Raw genomic sequence first — 24,299 nt, forward strand, 5'->3', positions numbered from 1 at the left:
AGAAAATTAAAAATAGACCTACCCTATGACCCAGCACTAGCACTGCTAGGAATTTATCCAAGGGATACAGGAGTACTGATGCATAGGGGCACTTGTACCCCAATGTTTATAGCAGCACTCTCAACAATAGCCAAAGTATGGAAAGAGCCTAAATGTCCATCAACTGATGAATGGATAAAGAAATTGTGGTTTATATACACAATGGAATACTACGTGGCAATGAGAAAGAATGAAATATGGCCTTTTGTAGCAACGTGGATGGAACTGGAGAGTGTGATGCTAAGTGAAATAAGCCATACAGAGAAAGACAGATACCATATGGTTTCACTCTTATGTGGATCCTGAGAAACTTAACAGAAACCCATGGGGGAGGGGAATGAAAAAAAAAAAAGAAAGAGGTTAGAGTGGGAGAGAGCCAAAGCATAAGAGACTTAAAAACTGAGAACAAACTGAGGGTTGATGGGGGGTGGGAGGGAGGGGAGGGTGGGTGATGGGTATTGAGGAGGGTACCTTTTGGGATGAGCACTGGGTGTTGTATGGAAACCAATTTGACAATAAATTTCATATATTAATAAATAAATAAATAAATAAATAAATAATACTTCACAACCTATTGTGAAAATATACAGTTGTGGGTCTTTTTGTATTATCAAGATTTGTGAATTTGGAGAGACAAAAAAATACACATGATTTAAAAATACCTATGACACAAAATTACATTTTGCAAAGCATTCTACGAAGTATGAGCCCTCAAAATTTAAGAAAAAGGATGGTCAAATTACCTACTAGTGTGAAAGAATACAGAACAAATCTGTTTTAGTGATTTTTTTTCACATTTTACTTTCTAGTTGCTGGAAAAGAGATTGCAATCTCTAAGTTGGAAAACATATTGACAAATCAATATTCAAGCTCAGAGAGCAACAAAAGAAACTTTAAAATGTAGACAAAATGTACAAGTCCTAATGAATTTTGTTTCTTCCAAAAATTTCACTCTTTTCAAAAAGTGTAAGATAAGAAAACTGAAGTTTGAAGGAAAAAGGAATGTGGATAAGCCTGACCTACCAAAAACAAATTCAAATTATATGTATTCAAGTTTTAATTGATAAAGAAACATTTTTTAATGTTTATTCATCTTTTGAGAGAAAGAGGAAGACAGAGCATGAACAGGGAGGGGCAGATAGAGAGGGAGACACAGAATCTGAAGCAGGCTCTAGGCTCTGAGCTGTCAGCACAGAGCCCGACACGGGGCTCAAACTCGTGAACTGCAAGATCATGACTTGAGCTGAAGTTGGACCCTTAACCGACTGAGCCATCCAAGGTGACAGATAAAGAAACAATTTTAGGGACGCCTGGGTGGCTCAGTCGGTTAAGTGTCCAACTTTGGCTCAGGTCATGAACTTGTGGTCTGTGGGTTCAAGCGCTGGGTCAGGCTCTGTGCTGACAGCTCAGAGCCTGGAGCCTGCTTCAGTTTCTCTATCTCCCTCTCTCTCTGCCCCTCCTCCATGCATGCTCTGTCTCTCTCTGTCAAAAATAAACGTTAAAAAAAAGGAAACAATTTTAAAAGAAAAGCTCATTTTAATTTTATTTATTATAGTTGACAAATCTTTAAAAAGATCATTAATATCTTGTTTAAATGATTGCATGCCTAAAACACAGTCTTTCAGTGTTTTCCCTTGTCTATATATCTGTGTTGAGACCTAAGATCTTCTTTTTTCCTATGTATGTATCTTATTAAGCATAAAGACAATTTCATTAAAATGTAATAAATAGAAATCCACAAGGTATGTTTCATATAATCAGAGCTCTCTAGCTGTAGTTTATATCATATAATACACTTGTACATATGCCCAATGATATAGCTGTATAGTAAATCTTTACAAGATCCTTTATGAAGTTCTATTGCTATCTCCAAGTAACAATGAGAAAAAAATGTTTGTATAAGGATAAGAAAATTTAATGCTGCATTTTGACAAAGGTAATTATTCTAACAACTAATGTACATAAATTATCATTTAAGGAAAACATAATAATTTTCATATTGTTAGATTGCATATAATACATTATATAAACAAAGAGACCAGACAATATAACAGTTAATGTTTTTCTTTTTCTTTTTTACTTATTATGTGTCAGGCTCTGTACTGTTTTCTCAATCATAATTCATTTATACTTCATAATGATCTAACGTGGATTATGCTTTTGCTATTTGAATACTTCAAATAAGGAAAAACAAAGAGGAGGCATAACTTGTTCAACATTATGCAGAAAATGGTAAACTAGGGTCTTAACCCTGGCAATTCGATTCCAGGTTCCCTTCCATTACACTGTACTTATAGAAGCTATCTCTGGGGGATGGGTTTAGGTGCACATTTCATTTTCCATCTTTTGCTCCTCTGTGCTTTTTCCTACAATATTTTTTTCTTACAAATGTTTTGGAATAAGAAAGATAAATTATTAATTTTTATATGAATGTTTCATCAATTCTTATAGCAGTCTCTCTCTTTGTACCTTCAGAATAAAGAATTAAAAATTCCAAAAACTGCATAACAAAAACTTTTGTTACAAAGTGAGGTTAAAATGAGAAACCCATTTGGTTTTGAACAAATAGTAGAAAAATAACTTAGGAAATTAATCAAACTCCAAAAATCATACATTTTAAACTATTTTGACTTCTGTACATAATTTATAATTTCTAAAAACATGGAAAATATATTGTAATATTTTAGAAAGTTTTAGCAAAACAGTAAAAATATCTAGAGTACTTTAAATACGATCTTCAAAATTAGTGTAAGATTTTTAGTATGTAGTGTGGCTCTATGATGTATCACAATTAATTGTTTATTCAAGCTTGATCACCACATCAAAATGAAGAGATTATTATTCCCATTTCACAAACGAGGAAAATTAAGTGGATTAGAATCAGGTGTCTTTAACTCTAAATGTGTCCTTTTTTCCCCTGAGTAAACACTGCCTCTTCCTCAAGCCAATGAAGCTGCTCTCTGTATATTCATGAAATGAGAGCATTATTGTTTTCTCACTCAGCTAGTTTATTATTAGTGGACTGAATTGTGTCCTCCCAAAATTTATATGTTGAACTCCTAACCCCAGTACGTCAGAATGTGACTACTTTTGAAGCTTAGGGTTTTTTGTTATTTTGAGAGATGGGGGGGGGGGGGGGAAGGAGGAGGGAGCAGGGGGAGGGCAGAGGAATAGGGAGAAAGAGAATCTTAAGCAGGTCCCACGCCCAACATGGAGCCCAACTCAGGGCTAGATCTCACAACCATGAGACCATGACCTGAGCTGAAATCCAGAATCCCAAAGCTTAACGTACTAAGCCACCCAGGTGCCCCAAAGATAGAGTTTTTAAAGAGGTAATTAAGTTCAAAGGAGATTATTAGGGTGGGTCCTCACCCAGTATGACTGATATCTTTATAAAGGAGATTAGTACACAAACACCTACCAAGGGCACATGATACAAAAACACAGGGTCCACAAGATAGCCACCTATAAACCAAAAAGAGAGGCCTCAGAATAAACCAACCCTGCTTACCTCTTGAACTCAGACTTCTAGCCTTTAGAGTTGTGAGGAAATTTTCTGTTGGTTTTTCTTACTACTTGAAGCAGAAAAATCAGAGTCCAGGTCTTTCACCTCCTTGGTTATATTTACTCCTAGTTTTTAAATTATTTTTGGTACAATTATTAATGTGATTGTTTTCTTAATTTTTCTTTCTGCCACTTTATTATTAGTGTATAGAAATGAAAAGGATTTCCATATATTTATTTGGTATCCTGCAACTTCCCTAAATTCATTTATCAGTTCTATTTTTTTTTTTAGTGGAGTCTTTATGGTTTCTATATATAGTATCAAGTCATCTGAAACTAGTGAAAGGTTTACCTCTTCCATATAATTTGGATGCCTTTTATTTCTTTTTCTTGTCTGATGGCTGTGGCTAGGACTTCTAGTACTATGTTGAATAAAAGTGGTGACAGTGGATGTCCTTGTCTTTTTCCTAACCTTAGAGGAAAAGCTATCAGTTTTTCACCACTAGGTAGGCTATTAGCTGTAGATTTTTCATATATGGCCTTTATTCTGCTGAGATACGTTCCCTCTAAACCTAGTTTAGAGGGACTAAACCTACTTTGAGGACTTTTATCATGAATAGGTGTTGTACTTTATCAAATGTTTTTTCTCAGTCTATTGAAATGATCATGTTTTTTATCCTTTCTCTTGTTGATGTGATATATCATGTTCATTGATTTGTGCATGTAGAACCACCTTGCAATCCCAGGAATAAATCCCACTTTGTCATGGTGAATGATATTTTAATATATTAGTGGATTTGTTTGCTAATATTTTGTTGAGGATTTTTGCACATATATTCAGTAGAGATATTGGCCTGTAGTACTCTTTTTTTGTATTGTCTTTATCTGAGTTTTGTATCAAGGCGATACTGGTCTCCCAGTATGAATTTGGAAGCTTCCCTTCCTCTTCTATTTTTTGAAATAGTTTGAGGAGAATAGGTATTAACTCTTCTTTATATGTTTGGTCTAATTCACCTGTGAAGCCATCTGGTCCTGGATATTTGTTTTTTGGGAGTTTTTTGATTATTGATTCCATGTTATTGCTGCTAATGGGTTTGTTCAAATTTTCAATTTCTTCCTTATTCAGTTTTGGGAGTTTATATGTTTCTAGGAATTTATCTATTTCTTTTAGGTTGTCCAACTTGTTGGCATATAATTTTTCATAATATTCTCTTATAATCCTTTGTATTTCTGTGGGGTTGGTTTTTATTTCTTCTCCTTCATCTCTGGTCTTGTTTATTTGAGTTTCCTCTCTCTCTCTCTCTCTCTCTCTCTCTCTCTCTCTCTCTCTCTCTGAGTCCGGCTAAATGTTTATCAATTTTGTTGATCTTTTCAAAGAATGAGTTCCTGGTTCCAGTGATCTGTTCCATTGTTCTGGGTATTTTTGTTTTGTTTTCTATTTTGTTTATTTCTGTTCTAACATTTATTATTTATTTCCTTCCTTCTACTGTATTTGAGTTTTGTTTGTTCTTTTTCTGGCTCCTTTAGGTGTAAGGTTAGGTTGTTTATCTGAGGATTTTTTGCTTCTTGAGGGAGGCCCGTATTGCTGTAAACTTCTTAGAATAGTCTCTGCTGCATGCAAAAGATTTTGCACCATTGCGTTTTCATTTTCAATTGTCTCCATGTAGTTTTTTATTTCCTCTTTGATTTCTTGGTTGATCCATTCATTGTTTAGTAGCATGTTATTGAACCTCATGTATTTGTGTTTTTTCCAGACTTTTTCTTGTGGTTGATTTCTAGTTTCATAACATTGTGGTTGGAAAAGATTTATGGTATGACTTCAATTTTTTTGAACTTGTTGAGACTTGTTTTGTAGCCTAACATGTGACCTATTCTGAAGAATGTTCCAAGCATGCTTAAAAAGAATGTGTATTCTGCTGTTTTAGGATGGAATGGCCTGACTGTATCTGTTAGATCCATCTGGTCTAATGTGTCATTCAAAGCCACTGTTTCCTTGTTGATTTTCTGTTTGGATAATCTATCCACTTATGTAAGTGGTGTGTTAAAGTCCCCTATTATTATCATATTACTATCGATTATTTCCTTTACATTTGTTATTAGATGCTTTATGTTTTGGGGTGCTTTCACATGTTGGGTGCATAAATATTTACAATTGTTAAATTGTTGGATTCTTTACTTTATGATTATACAGTGTCCTTTGTCTCTTGTTACAGTCTTTATTTTAAAGTCAACGCTGTTATAATAGTTTGAGTTCTTGCACGGTATGCCCAAACTGCCTCACATTTATGATACCCCTCATCTAGTGCAACTTTAATCCTTTCCCCTTGTAGCTCCAGCCAGAATGATCCTCCTTGCATTTCCTCAAATGTGCCATGTATCCTCTGTCTCAGAGCCTTTGAACTTACTATATCCTCTCTGCCTGGTATTCCTTTTCCCCAGAAGCATATGACTCATTCTCTTAAAAAGCTTTAGGTCTGGGCTTAAAAGTCACATTATCAGACAAATATTCTGGGGAATTCTATGTAAAATTGTGATGCCCAAACCTATCTGGTACTTTTCTATTTTTCCAAAACTGCTTTATTAATTTTACTGCACATATCACATCCTGACATTATATTAGTAACTTTCATAAAAATGTTTTGGATTTTGAGTACTATATATGCCAATAAAAGTTAAAGCATACAGTAGGTATTCAATGAGTATTTGGTAAATAATAAATAAATGTCACTCCTCTCCTAAAAATCTTCCTGGCTTCATGTTACACCCCATAATAAATAGGCTGCAGGGTAAACTGGGGAGTGTTGCTAAGGTTTAATTTATCAGTTTTATTATTGCCAGTCTAGAGGATCCTGTATGACCAGAATCCTGTCATCCTCATTCTCTTTCTTCCAGTTCCCTAACGGTATTCTCCACAGATGGTTTCTTACTATTCCTCAAGTATGCCTAGCTGATTCCCTCCTTAGGTACTTTGCATTAACAGGTTTTTTGTGTAGAAAGCTCTTTCCTCAGATATCCCAAGGATGCCTTCTTCGGCTCATTTAAATTTCTACTAAAATGCCACCTATCACCTCTATGAATCCCAAGAGATGTCTTACTTGATTCCTGTATTCATCACCCTCTATCCCACAGCACTCCTCACTACCTGGCATTGTATTACATATGTTTTACATCTGGATTTCCTTCCCTATTAAAATGCAAACTTCATAAAGACAGTGGCATTTATTTGTTCACTACTATATTCCCAGAAATTAGAAATTACTAGAATATAGGTTCTCATCTAATATCTGATGAACAACTGAATGCCTACTTCATAGGGCTGTTCTGGGAATTGAACAATATAATATGCTGCTTTATAATGTAAAGCACCTAGTCAAGTACCTAGCAATGTAATAAAGATTAATCAATAATAATAGTAACACTTAACATTAACAATGTACAAGTCATTTTCCCCATTTAAACTTTATAAAATCCTATCATGGGAGCACCTAGGTGGTTCAGTTGATTAAGCTTCCCACTTTGGCTCAGGTCATGATCTTGCAGCTCGAGTTTGAGCCTGCATCAGGCTCTTTGCTGACAGCTCAGAGCCTGGAGCCTGCTTCAGTTTCTGTGTCTCCCTCTCTCTGCCCTCTTCCACTCCTATGCTCTGTCTCTTTCTCTCAAAACTAAATAAACATAAAAAAAAAACCCTATCATGTGTATAGTATTATTCACATTTAAGAGATGAAGAAATTAGAACAGATTAACCTGCTCCAAATCTCAGTTAATAAGTGGAAATACTAGGAATTGAACTCAGGCAACCTGATTCCACAATCTATGCTTTTTAAACATTCTCTAATGGCTTTCAATAATAGTTGACTTTTAATGATTGGTATTGCTATTAATACTATTACTATCATCATCATGAGGATTATGCATTTTAAACAGAATCTCATTTTTTTAATGCACGCTGCTTTGAGAAAAATTGATCAGTGCATTCAGAAATGTGCAAATTTAAGAGTAAGTAACAACAAGGACAATTTCTTTTGTCATTTTCTGTGTTTGTGCTATAATCATCATTGTACTTCACCTATTATAATTATTAAGTAATTATTAATACCTATCATCCATAGTAGAATGAACAATCAGTGACCAGATCTGTTATTAACAACACTATCTCTGGTACCTGGTATAGGGTTAATACAGAATAGGTGATCATTAAATATTTATTGAAAAAATTAATGTACAAATAGTTTATAATGGTAAAAAAAAGTCTCTAAGTTAGTTGATAATATTTCCAGACATCTTCACTTAGTTTTTTCTCTTCATAATTTTTTTCATAGTGCTATTTTCATATGGTAACAATAAATTCAGTCACAATTACAATTGTTTAATAAATGAAAGAGGATAGAATTGCAGTTGATTGGCTTCTTATGGTCTAGAATGGCTGGGATCAAATGTTTTGTTTGCTAATGTATCATATGCATTTGGTAAAAGACTTCTCCAAATTCTCCTTTTGAACAAAATTACTTGGGAAAAAATATGCTTTTCCCACATCATATTAAATGGAGTACCATTTCAGTTCAATCCTAAAGATTACCCTAACTTAAGTTTGTCTCTTTTCTGCCCATTTTAATCACCCCTAAATCTTCACATAAGTCTCCATCATGCGTTCTTAGTGTTGGCATATTAATTAATTAATTAATTCACTCATTCATTTTCACTTGGTTCATGCACTTTTAAAGCATTTTTAATTCAAACTCCACAAAACTTAGAGATTAATAATGCCAATAAAATCTATTTCAGAGAGGTTAATCCTAAGGTTATGTGTGTGGTAAATAGTTGCACAAATAGTTATACAACTAGATTTCTTGAAACAAATTCCAGTGCTCTGTCTGCTATGTGACAGGCAAGTGTACTAAGTCCTAGCACTAAAGGAAAAATAAGGCACATGTCTTAAGCAGTCACAAGCTGACTAAGGCTCATAAATTAATCTTTAATCCTTCTTTGCCTTCCAGTTTCATTTTGATTGCTCATTTCACAGCTTTTTTAATCCCTGGAAAATATTACCAGAGCCATCCTCAAATGCTCCCAACTATTCCTGGAAATATTTCCTGGAAATATTTCCACACTTTAGTATCAACATTCAAAAATAGGCTGATGGAGATTCCTGAAACTCTTACCCTTTATCATCAAGCGTATGATTTGCCTGTTTGATATCTCAGTGCATCCATACTTTCAACACCTGGATGATGGCTCAAATATTTGTTTCAGTTGTGCTTTTCATATAATACCTACATCTTGAATCTAACTACACTAAACGAAATTCAACTTGTAGCCTTGAGCATGACCACAACTACCCGTGATAAAAATAAGCTCTTTCTAAGAGGAAAGTTCCCTCAGAGGGGTTTTTCTGAGGGGCAATAATGGTAATCTTTCAGTTCATTTTAAGTACTCCTATGGACAAGTGTTTACCATCAGACGTAGTGTTGCTTCTGTCATTAAAATGAACTCAGAGGAAAACGGTTGATACAGATGACATGTTTTTTTAGTAGAAAGTAATACTGAGAAACTGGCAAAACTCCCTTCACTGATGTTCTGAATGATCACTACTCCAAGGATTGAGAGAAAGGAAGAAATGACAGAAAGAGGTGAGAGGAAGGGCTGCAACTTAGGCAAAAACAGGCTGGACTTCACCCTCACTGATCCAATGAGAATAAAATCACAGTATATTATAAAAATATAGTGAAACATATGGCTCAAGAATGGATCAATGGAACAGAATAGAAAACCCAGAAATGGACCCACAAACATATGGCCAACTAATCTTTGAAAAAGCAGAAAAGTATATCCAATGGAATAAAGACAGTCTCTTCAGCAAGTGGTGCTGGGAAAACTGGAGAGCGACATGCAGAAGAATGAACCTGGACCACTTTCTTACACCATACACAAGAATAAACTCAAAATGGATGAAAGACCTCAATGTAAGACAGGAAGCCATCAAAATCCTCGAGGAGAAAACAGGCAAAAACCTCTTTGATCTTGGCCACAGCAACTTCTTACTCAACACGTCTCAGGAGGCAAGGGAAACAAAAGCAAAAATGAACTATTGGGACCTCATCAAAATAAAACTCTTCTGCACAGCAAAGGAAACAAGCAGCAAAACTAAAAGGCAACCAACAGAATGGGAGAAGATATTGGCAAACAAAATATCAGATGAAGGATTAGTATCCAAAATCTAAAAAGAACTTATCAAACTCAACACCCAAGAAACAAATAACCCAGAGAAGAAATGGGCAAAATACACGAATAGACACTTCTCCAAAGAAGACATCCAGATAGCCAACTGACACATGAAAAAACGCTCAACATCACTCATCATCCGGGAAATACAAATCAAAACTACAATGAGATATCACCTCACACCTGTCAGAATGGCTAACATGAACAACTCAGGCAACAACAGGATGCAGAGAAAGAGGATCTCTTTTGCATTGTTGGTGGGAATGCAAGCTGGTGCAGCCACTCTGGAAAACAGTATGGAGGTTTCTCAAAAAACTAAAAAGGGAACTACCCTACAACCCAGCAATTGCACTACTAGGCATTTATCCATGGGATACAGGTGTGCTGTTTTGAAGGGACACATGCACCCCCATGTTTATAGCAGCACTATCCACAATAGCTAAAGTAATGGAAAGAGCCCAAATGTCCATCGAGGGATGAATGGATAAAGAAGATGTGGTATATATACATACAATGGAGTATTACTCGGCAATCAAAAAGAATGATATCTTGCCATTTGCAACTACGTGGATGGAACTGGAAGGTATTATGCTAAGTGAAATTAGTCACAGAAAGACAAATATCATATGACTTCACTCATATGAGGACTTTAAGAGACAAAACAGATGAACATAAGGGAAGGGAAACAAAACTAATAGAAAAACAGGGAGGGGGACAAAACAGAAGAGACTCATAAATATGGAGAACCAACTGAAGGTTACTAGAGGGGTTGTGGGAGGGGGGGGAAGGGATAAATGGGTAAGGGGCACTAAGGAATCTACTCCTGAAATCATTGTTGCACTATATGCTAACTAATTTGGATGTAAATTTTAAAAAATAAAAAAATTTTAAAAAAATATAGTGAAACATACAGCAAAGAGCTACCAAAAGTAGGTATATTCTGGTATTTTTATTTTTATTATTTAAAACAAAATTTTAATGTTTATTCATTTTTGAGAGACAGAGTGTAAGCGGGGAATGGGAAGAGATAGAGGGAGACACAGAATCCCAAGCAGGCTCCAGGCTCCAGCCTGTCAGCAAAGAGCCCAATACAGGGCTTGAACTCACGAACCGTGAGATCATGATCTGAATCAAAGTTGGATGCTTAACTGACTGAGCTATCCTGCCACCTCTATTCTGGTCTTTTTAAAAAAAGAAACACAAATGTAGCCAAATTGAGGTCACTTATTCTTCAATAGAGACCACAAACTTGGTACTACCACAAAATAAAATAATTTCTAAGCAATGAACACTTGCTTATTTTTATTTAAACAGTGATGGAAATTAAAATGGTCTAAATTCAACCCCTGTTAGAAGTCAGAAAAGAATGAAAACAAGTGAAATTTAATAAGTCATATAGAGAGGCCCACTTAATCATAATAAAATTGTAGGAATGACTAAATAATTACACAAAAATCATGATCACCCACCCTTTTTAACTACAGAAAGAGATAAATAGACAGTGAACTAATTTACTTGTTGAGTAAAAGAGTTGGAGTTTGAGGGGATTGTATAAAGTCTTATTATAACAATTTTACAGATGAACTTCTTTATTTCAGAAATGAACTAAACTGTATTATAGCCTAAATGTGTAATCAGTGCCACAGCATAGAATATTAAAGGTAGAGTCAGGATAAGCTTCAATTTACAACCTTATATACTATGTAGGGAAGCTGGCTTTATCAGTCAGAGTCTAATCAGGAGGAAAAAACACACCAGTAATTTGAGTAAGAAAAAGCTAATGTAAAGAACTATTAACTAATAAAAAAGCAGTTAGCTACTAAATGGTAAACGAGGAGTAGTTCAGTGGTACAGAAGTAGCAACTAGGGAACAAAACTATTGCCTAAGCACCTGAGGGAGAGTAAAAAATGCAGGCATGTATGAATTTAGAAAACCCCCTCCCATCCTCCAACAAGTCTGAGTCAGACATCTTTGGAGAAGCTATGGCTACTTCAGGAGCTCTGGTGGGAACAGAGGAACTTCCTAGAGCACACAGCCCCCAGAGGGTGTGTGTTACAGGCAATCCTCTGATGTGGTCCTTTGGAAGACAGAGGATCTTACCAAAAGGTATAGGCTACAGCTAAACCATGGTTACTACCAGGTTCCCTGGGCACCCATCTGCTAAGTACCTCATGGAAAAGAGCACTCTGAAAACTGGAAGCAAAGCCCCTTCTATTCTGGCCCTGGAGTATCCGTCCAATCTTTTAAACTGACAAAGTCTAATACCAAGTAAGCTTGCAAATATCTCTAGGGTCTACCTCTGGTAACACAAACGATACCAAAGAAGGATTTGGAGAAGAGGGGCAATAAAATTAATAACTGGTTTCTTGTTTTTCCGCCATCCTTGGTTGTGGAAACTGATACAGATAAAATCTGTGTAATGTCACATGTTTATGCTTATAGTTACAAATGATAATTTCTTGGTTCTTATTTTCTAAATTGGGTTGCCTTTTGTATCATTCTGACTTCAAGCTATTCACTAACAAATCATATAGGTAGCATTACTCATTAACTTTTTTTGAAGAATAATGTATGTAAACTTTAAGTACACAACTCAACATATTTCTTACAAACACATACACTCTTGCAACTATCACCCAAGATGAGATAAAATCTACTACCAGCACTCTGGAACACTCATTCTTACTCTTACTAAATAGTAATCATTTACACTGTAATGATTTTAATGTTCCCTTAAAAATCTTCACCCGATTTCTTACATGTTTAGCATAACTCATAGGAAATTCAAGGAAAAAATAATGCATCCTTTTGTATTGGAGACTAAGCATGCCAGAAGCTACTTTAAATTTGAGATGAATTTCATTTTGTCTTTTTACATTTCCTTCTTAAGATGTCAAGGCATTCCATAGGGGCACTTGTACCCCAATGTTTATAGCAGCACTCTCCACAATAGCCAAATTATGGAAAGAGCCTAAATGTCCATCAACTGATGAATGGATAAAGAAATTGTGGTTTATATACACAATGGAATACTACATGGCAATGAGAAAGAATGAAATATGGCCTTTTGTAGCAACGTGGATGGAACTGGAGAGTGTGATGCTAAGTGAAATAAGCCATACAGAGAAAGACAGATACCATATGGTTTCACTCTTATGTGGATCCTGAGAAACGTAACAGAAACCCATGGGGGAGGGGAAGGAAAAAAAAAAAAAAAGAGGTTAGAGTGGGAGAGAGCCAAAGCATAAGAGACTGTTAAAAACTGAGAACAAACTGAGGGTTGATGGGGGGTGGGAGGGAGGGGAGGGTGGGTGATGGGTATTGAGGAGGGCACCTTTTGGGATGAGCACTGGGTGTTGTATGGAAACCAATTTGACAATAAATTTCATGGAAAAAAAAAAAGATGTCAAGGCATTCTATAGAAATTACTGTGTTACTCTTGTTTTTCTCTAAGTTGACAATAATTAGCAATGAATTTCTAATGATCCCAGAGGAAAAGGGAATGAAATATAAATAACACAATAGACTCAAATATCCTCCTGTTCTTTTGTACAGGAATAGAGATCAAAATCAAGTTTTTGAGAATAAACTCCTTCCATAACTTTAATGTGAGAAAATTCTACATGGATGCAAACCAAACAAATAACAAGAAAACGACAGCAAAAAACCTAGCAGCAATTTGGGTTACTAAAGAAATAATTTAAGTATATGTAAAAACAAAAAGTATATATTGTTTCTTCAAAACTCATAGCATTTAACATATCAACAAATGTGGAATGTGTTTTTATTTTATTATTTAACTGCAAGTAGTGAAAGGAAAGTAACACATTAAGTAGGAAAAGAGGGTATTTTCCTTATTATATTTTAGGACAACATTAGGATTTTAGAACTGTTCAAACTTCTCAGTTAAATAAACTTGACTAATTAACTAACGTTGGTTCAGTAACCGAAGAGTCTCAAGAAATTTGATATTAAAAGTTTTTCTTACTCCTGTGTACTTCTAGATTTCTAAAATTCCATTTAATATTTTACATTATTATCACAAAAATTTAAAATTTGACTACCATACTGAAGGTTGACACTTTCAACTACTAATTTATTTTTTTTTCCTATGAGCTTTCCATCACAAGTCAAAGATCTTTGAACTTATGATTAGACTCCATAGCCTGAAGGTGGTGAGTGTTTTTCCAGAAGGTTTTTAGATTTTTTTTTTAATGCCTGCTTCCACTGGATTTGGTTCAAAATTTTCTAATGGGAAGCATACTTTACACAGCCTCGATTCTGTGTATTTAATATATTATTTTACTTTATTGCTCTTCCTTAACTGGAGCACTTAACATCAACATATTTTTAGAAGTTTTATATTTGGTAATATTTTGTTGGTTCTTTGTTTCCTGTTATAATGGGCTTTTAAAGATTAAGCGAATTTGCAGATTTCCCAAACAAACACATCTGTACAGGACAGTGTGATATTAGAAGGCTCCTGAAATTAAATAATACAATATAAATGCTTTCTGCATTACCCATTTGCTGCATAGAAAATGAGGAAGATTGCCAATGGGTTTATTTTAGGGAGAAAACTACTATTTTGAAATAAAATACAAAGATTACTACATGACCATATTTTATTCCTAGTCATGTTCAATTTGGGAGTATCCTCTTGCTTTATACACAAGGAAATGATGTCAGGCACTGACATATTATTTTCAAAGACAAAGGTTATCACACACAAAATAAATAATTTTTTCTAGTTTATTTGTTCCTTTCAAATTGTTTTAATGAATTAACATTCTTTATAGTTTCACTGTTTACGCATGGTTAATGTACCTAACAAAAATAATGCTGCATTTAAAATTTCGTGCCTTAAACATAATGCTAATCTATGTCACTCCTATTTCCTCATCCTTGCTTGGGAAGGATATTTGGTCACCATCCTCCTACACACATTGCTTGGTTATTCACCCTGATCTCAGGCCTCTTCTTGCCATCCCCCAATTAATTTTTATTATTATTCCAGGTTTCTTCCCCTTCCTTCCTTCCTCCCCACACACTCAACCCAACCACCCACTGAAATCCTCAGTTCTACTCTTCAGTAGGTTTTCAAAATTAGCACATTCCCCCATTTCCCTTCAGAAATACGTTTGCATGCCTTCTTCCTCCTTAAAGACTATTTGCTCACCTTAGCTCTACAATCATTCTCCAACCTCTACTTAGTCCTACAGAGTTTAAGACTGTTTCCTGTCCTTCCATTTCCCTTTCCATAACAAGACATTGTTTGGAAAGTTCAGCCAGTAATCCCAAAAACCAAATTCAGTGGGCCAGTGTGGTAAGAGGGCTTTGTATTAGATAAGAAATTTTACAAAACTGTGGTAATACTGAAATGCATTATGGTTAGTGCCTAGATGATTGCATTTTCATTTGCAGTGAGGAATTACTGCCAAGAACTTGAATCACTCTTATGTATGACAGCACACATTACCCAGGATTCCATGCTGTTTCAGAGCTTTTCTGAATGACCATTGATAATTGTGACATGAAGTCTGATACTGTGTGTAAGAGTCTCTAGACTCTACCAAGCATGTCATAATAAGAAAAATGTAAGGTGGTATATTAAAAAGTAATGCTACAGCCATCACATTCTCAACAGTTTTTTTGCAAGTTAGGTACAAGAGGTGTGAAAAATGTATCTCTAATAATTTCACCTTTTAAAAAAAATTCAGATTTTTTCCATTTAAATTTCAAACTAAACTTTCATCATTAATCTTTATATACTTTAAGACAAACCATGTTTTTCACTTATTCATTCATTCAATATTTATTGAATACCTGCTATGTGCCCAACACAGTTCAGCATAAATTATCCCTAAATTATCAATAAAACCTTGATTTGCAACTTACCATGGGCCATGCGATGGAACCAGTAGTAGCCAAAATCAACTCCTAAGAAAGTTAAATACCAAGTCCATGGAGAATCCCAAGGCAAAATGATGAGCCTGTAGTTCTCCCAGATATAAATGTATGTGGTCAGTTCGATGCTTCTGGAAAACAAACTGGAAAAATAAAATTTACAATGATTATACCACTTTTAAATGTAAAATTATAAAACATTTTAGGTAACATTTAAAAATTAATGTATTCATATATAAAAATAAAAGTCTTTCTCTCTTCTTTTTTTCTCACAGTTCTATCAGACCTTTTAAAAGGCTCAATTTCCTTCGTATCAAAATGTTCCATGAGATACTTCCTTTTGTTTCACAGTTATCATGGATGCCAGCTATTTGCACTCTCGATTTCATGGAATTTAGGATGCCATTCTTTTTTTCTTCTTTTTTTTTTTTTTTTGTCTCTTAAAATACTTTCATAGAAACCATACAACATAAATATGACAAAACTACAACTTATTTTCTGTGACTGTCATTTCCAAATCTTAATGAAGAGCACAAGAAGGGTGCTTTTTAAAGGAAGTTTAAAAGGTATAAAGTTTAAAGGGGACTGCAGAAATGCCTACTGCCTTAGATCAAAGTTGCTTCTGGCTAACTACTGTCTATTTCTCTTAATTCCCTTCTTCTCTCTTTTGCACACAGACTTATACACATACTCTTATGTTATTAGATGTTATACTTAGGATCACAAATTGGATTCTCAAAGAATTTCAATAATTCTTGTAGTAATATAAACTATAACTCTAAAGATGTAAGAGAATAATCTTTCCCTAGAAATAATGTATAAAAACTTAGATACTACAATGAGATGTCACATTACACCAGTCAGAAAGCTAGTATCAAAAAGACAAGAGATAACAGGTATTGGTGAGGATACAGAGAAAGTGAACCCTCATGCACTGTTGGTGAGAATATAAATTGGTGCAGCCACTGTAAAAAACAGTATGGAGTTTCCTCAAAAAATTGAAAATAGAAATGCCATACGATCTAGTACACCTACTGCTAGGTACTTACCAAAGAAAATGAAAACACTAACCTGAAAAGATATAAGTACCCCTTTGTTTATTACAGCATTATTTTCAATAGCTGAGATAAGGAAACAATCCAAGTGTCCATCAATAGATGAAAGGATAAAGGAGACGTGGTAAATACATACAATAGGATATTACAGTGTCATCTGAGATCTTGCCATTTATGCCAACACAGATGGACCTAGAGGGTATGATGCTTAATGAAATAAGTTATACAGAGAAAGAGAAATGCTACATGATTCCATTTATATGTGGAGTCCAAAAAACAAAATAAAAAAAAACAAAAACAAAAAAGGATTAATAAATACAGAAAACAAACTAGTGGTTGCCAGCAGCAGGGGGGGGGGGGGGGGGGAGGGGGAAGGGTGAAACTTCTAGTTATAAAATAAATAACTTGCAGGGATGAAGCTACAGCATAGGGAATATAGTCAATAATATTGTAAAACTTTACCTTACAACAGATAGTAACTGCATTCATCATGGTGAGTACTGCATAATGTATAAAACTATAGAATCACTATATTACACAACTAAAACTAACATGACACGGTAGGTCAACTGGAAAGCTACTAAAATTTTTTTTAAAAATCTAGTTAAAAGAAACAACTTTTTTTAAAAAACCCAGACACTGGAATATGGTTTGCCACCTATGCTACCAAGCTTCTATAAATTCTTACCAAGAACGTTCCAAAAAATATATAATATACTTCAATTTAATTAAGTGTAGCATTTTCTCTTGAAATTGTCTGTAATCAAATTTAAGTTTAGACTAAAGATAATCTTTCCTGTATCACTTCTATAAATTTGGTTGAAGTGACTTTTTCTTTTATATTTATTATTAATATGTAAAATGAATTGATCACTCTAATAAAAATTCACTTATAAACTATAAACAGATGAAGAAATTGTTAAACATTCTAATTTTAAATAAAAGCTGAAGAAGCAGCTCAAATTAGTATATTATTAAATTCACCATTTTAATAGTATTTCCCTCTACACAGTGAGCATCTATGAATTAGCATGTAACTGAGTCTTTTGAAGATATGGGCCTTTAAGTTTAATCTACTTTTGACTTTAATTATGATAGGATTATAACTATGATTTAATAACTTTAAAATTGTCTCCTGTTGAATACTTCAAATTATTAGTTAATCTGTAACATAGAACATTAGGTCACTTCACAACAGCATTAATATAAATAATGAAAAGAAATGTCAAATGCCTACATTTTTTACAAACTTTTTTTTTTTTTTTAAAGAGAGGGAGGGAGGGGGGCAGAGAACGGGAAACAGAGAATCCCAAGCAGGATCCATGCTATCAGCTCAGAGCCTGACATAGGGCTTGATCCCACAACCAAGAGATCATGACCTGAGCCAAAATCAATATTTGGCCGCTTAAGGGACTCAGCCACCCACATGTCCCAAAAGCCTACATTTTTGAAATGACTATACATTATCAGATCTTAAAACCCATTTTTTTCAATTTGAGATTATTGTTAGTTCTTTAATTGTCCCCTGTATGTGAAGAGTTAGGAGAAATCAAAAAAGTGGCAAATCACCCTATATTGGTGGGTGGTAGGTTTCTTTTTTTTTATTTTTTAAGTTTAAAAAAAATTATTTTTTCAAAGAGCAAAGAACCCGGGGAGGGGCACAGAGAGGGGGACAGAGGGTTCCAAGAAGGCTCTGCGCTGATAACCGTGAGCCAGATGTGGGGCTTGAACTCAGGAACCATGAGATCATGACATGCAATAGACTGAACCACCCAGATGTCCCAGTGGGTGGTAGTTTTCAAAAGCCAAGAAACTTACATAGAAGGCTTTGGCCAGCCTCAATATCAGCAGATCTCTATTCCTGCCTGCTAAAATCTTAAAAGTTTATATAGAGCTCTTTCTTTTTTTAATGTTTGTTTATTTTTGAGAGAGAGAAAGAAAGGGAGTGTGAGCAGGGGGGTGGGCAGAGACAGGGTGTGGAGGATCCGAAGCGGGCTCTGTGCTGACAGCAGAAAACCCAATGCGGGGCTTGAACTCACTAACCATGAGATCATGACCTGAGCCAAAGTCGGACGCTTACTTGATTGAGCCACCCAGGCACCCCTGCATCTCTTTCTTTTTTAATATAATTTATTGTCAAATTGGTTTCCATACAACTCCCAGTGCTCATCCCAACAAGTGCCCTCCTCAATGCCCATCACCCACGTCCCCCTCTCCCCCATGCCCCATGAACCCTCAGTTTGTTCTCAGTATTTAAGAGCTTATAGAGGTCTTAACAGGGTTCAGTCACGTATTCAGTCCAAATGGTCTCAACACCTTATTCTTCAAAGGTTTCATCCTTAAAACAGCTGCTAGTATGACAATAGTAGCAGATTATATATTCCAAGGACAGGGAGATGGTAAGGAGACTCTGATTGCCTTAGTCTAGCTCAAGAGTCATCCAGTGAAACATCCTCCCAATAACCTCCTCTAACAATTAATTATATGGCTAGAAAGAGCAGTTTTGTCCCTGAGGGTGAGTTCTTGATCCAAGGGAACTGCCTATGCAGAACTCCTGTCACACCCAGCCATGTCTTGCATATTTCAGAATCCCAATCAGAAAAGCTCTGAGACTACTTGCAGGACCTTCATGGGCCTTTTTCCTGGTCGGGTCCTCCAGAAGGCCAACCTATGCAGAGGTGTAGACTACTAGACATGACAAGGTAATCCAGAGTGACTTTTTCTAGATATGCAGACAGAGCTGGGACAAGCATTCTGGGATGGTCACATACAAGTGTTTGTCATCCATCATGAGAGAATAGGCCATGGGCCAGGGACTCCCACACTGTTCTGAAACTCTGAGGAATCCAAAATCTCAATATATAAAACTTGTCTTCCAATTTGTTACCCAGGTTATTTATTACGTTGTTCATGGCAAATTATGCTCAGAGACTAATCATTTATTTAAGGCAGGTTTACTGTGGGATTTATAATTTATAATAACAATATTTCACAAGCCAGTGGCATATAGGATCATGCCTCTTAATAAGCCGATAAAGAAATAAAAATTCCAAACCAATGGTAGATTAATTACACTCTTGTTTTAGGCAAAGGGGAGATGGAAGAAATGAAGCCCAGATTTAGTGAAGGTATGCATTTCTATGGGTTGGTTATCAGAAGAGTTAGCTTAGTCACCAAGAGCTGATGTGTAGCTGTCAGCACAAGTTGAAAGGCCCTTGTTGCTAGAGCACAATGCTGGCAGAGCAAAGGCACGAGTGTTGGTGGGCAAGATGATTTCTTTCATGGGGCTGCCACACTGTTTTCACCACTGCCAGCAAGAAGCAGCCTTGTCATGGCAGGAGGTATTGTCCCAGGGTCTTAAGTGAGCTATGTAGGTCAGCAAAGAACAGCTTTGCCAATTTGCAAGTAGCTTGAACAATTTTCTTTAAGTCCTCACAAAGTCTTGCTTTTTAAACTTTAAACATCCATTACATCATATGTTCCTATCAAAAGCATTTAGTAGCACATTATGATGGCATTGTCCTGACAAGCCTTCCTCAATGTAAAGAAATTCATTCCTTAGATCAAAGCAACTTTGCTTGAGCCATGTTGAAATCAAAACAAACTAATACACAATATTTATCAAGGTGGAGGATAGGATTCAACAAATCATTCAATAAATTTGAGAATCTACTAGGTGCCAGGTACAATAGGAGATTGGGAGGACACACTGGTGAACAGGGCAATCAAAATTACCTGCCTCATCAATGTCCCATCTATCCAGAATCTTCTTTTTTTTTTTTTTTTTTTAAAGGTGCTATCTCCCTAGTCAGTTCCACAGACAATTGAAATAGGCTTTGAAGATACTAAAATTTCAATACAAGAAAGAGGGTCCCTGGAAAACTTCCACTTGCAAAACAAAGAGAACCTGCCTATAATTGAAATACTTCTTTATTTCCTGTACAGGTGCCAGGTCTTGAGCAGACACCCAATTTATTACTCTGTCAACTTACTTATTAGGGTTGACACAAATCGAGCTGAAATATGCCTGACATTCTACAGTCAATACTTTTTTTTTTTTCACACTTTAGCAAGAAGCCAAACCTTTCCCAAAGCAAAGGCAAAGTGGGGAGAAGCTATGGGAGTTAAATTCCCTGCTTTCTATCAGCAAGATGAATATGATCCTCTTCCATCATAGATGGGGAAAAACAGCAATGGAGTGCCCACAACTAAAAACAATTCAGCAAAGGGATACAGCTGGGAAATGATTACCAAGCTCTGGAAAGCCCTTGATTGCAGGAAATAGCACCTACATTTTCAAAAATGTTCCCACCAGACCTTGAATCATAAACCAAAGCTCCTTCCTCTTTTTCTTCCCAACTCCTCAGTCCTCTCCCAGGCCTGACCCCCAGCGTATGACTCTGCACTGTGGAATTCAAAGCAACTCTCTAAACTCCATCCTGTGGGAAGAGACATATGTAACATGTATGAATGTAGTGAACTTACTTTATCAAGTGGAGATGAAATCTGGGGGTACCACAGGGGCTTTGCATAACCAAATAGGAGATTCCTTTTACTCAGTAAGTTTGAATGCAAGATGAAGTAAATGGTCTAAATACAAGAAGGCATTAGAATCCTCTAATCAACAACCTGCATTTACAGGGGCTTTCCTCTCAGTCTTTTTTCTTCACAATTTCTCCCCAAATAGTTATTTTCTCTTGCATCCGAGGTATGCCTTTAGTAAAAGAAAGTTAATGTTTATGCAACATTTCTCTTAAAACTAGAAATTTGCCCTGTCAATGTTTAGTTGCTGTAAAATCCAGCAAGTTACGAAATTGCTATCCCAGGACTGATCCTGAATTTTTTAAAGGATGAAATTCATTTAAAATATTGAGATTAAAAAAAAGTCAACACATTGGAATTAATATTAACTAAGGATTGCAAATTACAAAGCTGTGCAGTTCTCAAAGTGATCTCAATTCGAGAGTACCCATCATCAAAAGCAGAAAGGTAATGTTGAGCATGTTGTCCACCCGTCACTATCTCAGAGCTAATTTAAGATATGCGAAAATTTGGATCGATGGACCCTAAAATTATCTAATTTTCAAATACTCCCATGCTCTAATCATCGTTCAAGCAAGTGAAATTTGATGTAATGATCTTATTATAAACTTAAAATTTCATAAACGGGTTTCAGAGTAAGTGAAATTTTGTACTCAGGCCTTACAGACACCTGCCAATTTATACTAGTTCATTATTGCCATCAGAGCTGTGTGTAAGGTCTGATTTGGCCAGGTAATGCAAAATTGAAAGAAATCAATAAGGTATTTTTTGTTTCTAGTAATTTTGTCTTGTAAATCAGAAAATAAACTAACATTTGAGTGAGATCATTCTACATATCTTTACAAGCTTCAGGAAGTTAGAAACAAATATATTTAGACTATATATATTTTTTCCAAAAATAATTATTGTTTATTTATTTCAAAATCTCTTAAACCTAAGCCAGGACCTTTCCCTATCTGTAAAGCTACTGCCCCTTTTGCTCCATCTAGTGGAACATTGACTTTTGCTCAGTATTAACAGAATACATAATACAACCTCTGCCTCCTAAAGACAGATAAAATTTGTACTGCTAGTTCTTACTCTGAAGTGAAATTACATTTATGAAGCAGTCATTTCATCTCTTTCTACAACAACAAAACCATAGACTTTTATAAGCACAGTATAGTAAATTTGGAAGAAGCAAATTTGCTACATTCTTTACTTTGCAAGAAGTAAACTACTTGAAGTAATTCAATTTCTCTACTGAATAAGTAAAAGGAAGCTTGCTTGCATCATTAGGGAAGGTTAGTCTAATAGCAGTCTCTGAAGTTCCACAATTAATAACAAAGGCAAATTCTGTTCATAAAGTTTGAGGTAAAAGTTAAGAGGAAACGAGGCATTTTCTCTAGCAAATATAATTAACAAACCAACACATTTTAAAAATGTATTTTCTTCACCCAAAGTGTTTTTTTTAATAATTTTCAAGGTTGATAAGATACGTTAATATTAATAACAAAATAGCACTATTAACATTACATATATGCATTTATTTCTTATTCTGGGTAATGAGTAAATGCTTATTAAAGTCCTTATCCAAAATGACAGGCACTTATTTGTTAGAAGTCTGATGTCGCCAAAGGCAATATTGCTTCTGATACTATAGTCTAATATAAAAACCCAGTACACAATTTTCCTTTATTCTCCAATCCCACCCCAAGGAGTCAAAGTATTTTAAAGAAGTTTAATTTCCTCCTCATGAATTTTTTTTTTTTTTAATGAATTGAAACTTTCTTGTCAGGAATGGAAAATTCCATGGCAGTCATGGCCAGTAAAACTGTGCATATGTATGGTTGAATATTGTGGAGCTAGCTCCATAGTAAAAACTGGCAATGACCCATATGTATTAAAAGTGGAGTGTCCCCAACTTATTTGAAAATTTACCTACTTAAATTATCCTCCAACCTATTGCAATTTGATTTATAATCTGCTGTTTCAACAAACTAAATGAACCCATTAAAAACAAACATACTGTAGATATTTATATCGGGAATAAAATTTCTCCGGGGAGGATGCAATTTATGGAAGCAGAAACATTGGAAGGAAGTAACAAATTGAGGTCCTGGTTTTCTAATGAAGAATTGGAAATTGAGTTCTGCTCAAATAAGCAGGAAAAAAAAAAAAGAGATGTGATTATTTTTCACTCATTAGCATTTAGGTCAGTAGCAGGATATTTCACAAGTTTTAGATAGCTTTTTTTAAAAATAGATTTAGTAATTATTTTGTTAAGTTTAATTTTTATAGTCACATATGCAAGTCATTGATAGAAAGGCAGATTATCTACATATGCTACCCTGCATTTAATTATGATAAATACAAATTATCTGTCTATAACTTCAGAACTAGATTCTAATGAGGAAGAGTCTGCCTACTAGATTCCAGAAGAACAAAACAGATGCAGGTCTGCCCAGAATCTGGTTCTTAGGACAGATGGACTTTTATTGCACGTCATGGTCTGTCTGACAGGCTTATAAACAAGATATAATCTTGCCTATGATTAATATTTTCCCTTACATAAATATTTGAAAGACACAGCATGTATCTTTTCTATCAATATGTTAAGTATGCTACTACCTTCAAGATACTTTGAATTTTATGTAATAATGAAATTGACATCCTCAAACAAACGTTGTTTTTCCTCAAAGTCTGCAAACAGCATTTCCATTACATGAATGGCAAAGTGGAAAAACATGTTCATGGTTTCACTTTGATTTCCACAACCTTTTGTCAGAGGCCACATGCCTACTTGGAATTATTATCCAACATGTAATTACCTACAAGCAGATTAACGAATGGTATACTACCATTTTTTTCACAATAAGGTATTTTAAGGATGTGGCAAGCCCCTGTTGCTGGTGTAGAAAATGAAATTAGTCCCTTGGAGAGGATATAATCAATGCCGTGTTAATCTAACCTTCAGCTGTTAATGATTTGCACGAGGATTCCCCTTGACGCTGAAATATTGTTTTAAGAGTTTCTGTTAAATCCCCCTTCTT

General features: G+C 35.1%; 1 protein-coding gene across 1 annotated transcript in view; it reads right to left on the bottom strand.

Annotated features, from left to right (window-relative positions):
• The window catches only part of AGMO (alkylglycerol monooxygenase), a 191,788-nt gene that overhangs the window by 162,723 nt on the left and 4,766 nt on the right, over positions 1–24,299 (bottom strand). The window contains exon 3 of the mRNA XM_042927345.1: positions 15,662–15,813. Within this exon, the coding sequence (XP_042783279.1) occupies positions 15,662–15,813 (152 nt within the window). The remainder of the gene's footprint in view (positions 1–15,661; positions 15,814–24,299) is intronic.

Source organism: Panthera leo, chromosome A2 (assembly GCF_018350215.1).
Source record: "Panthera leo isolate Ple1 chromosome A2, P.leo_Ple1_pat1.1, whole genome shotgun sequence".
Classification (NCBI taxonomy): Eukaryota; Metazoa; Chordata; class Mammalia; order Carnivora; family Felidae; genus Panthera; species Panthera leo.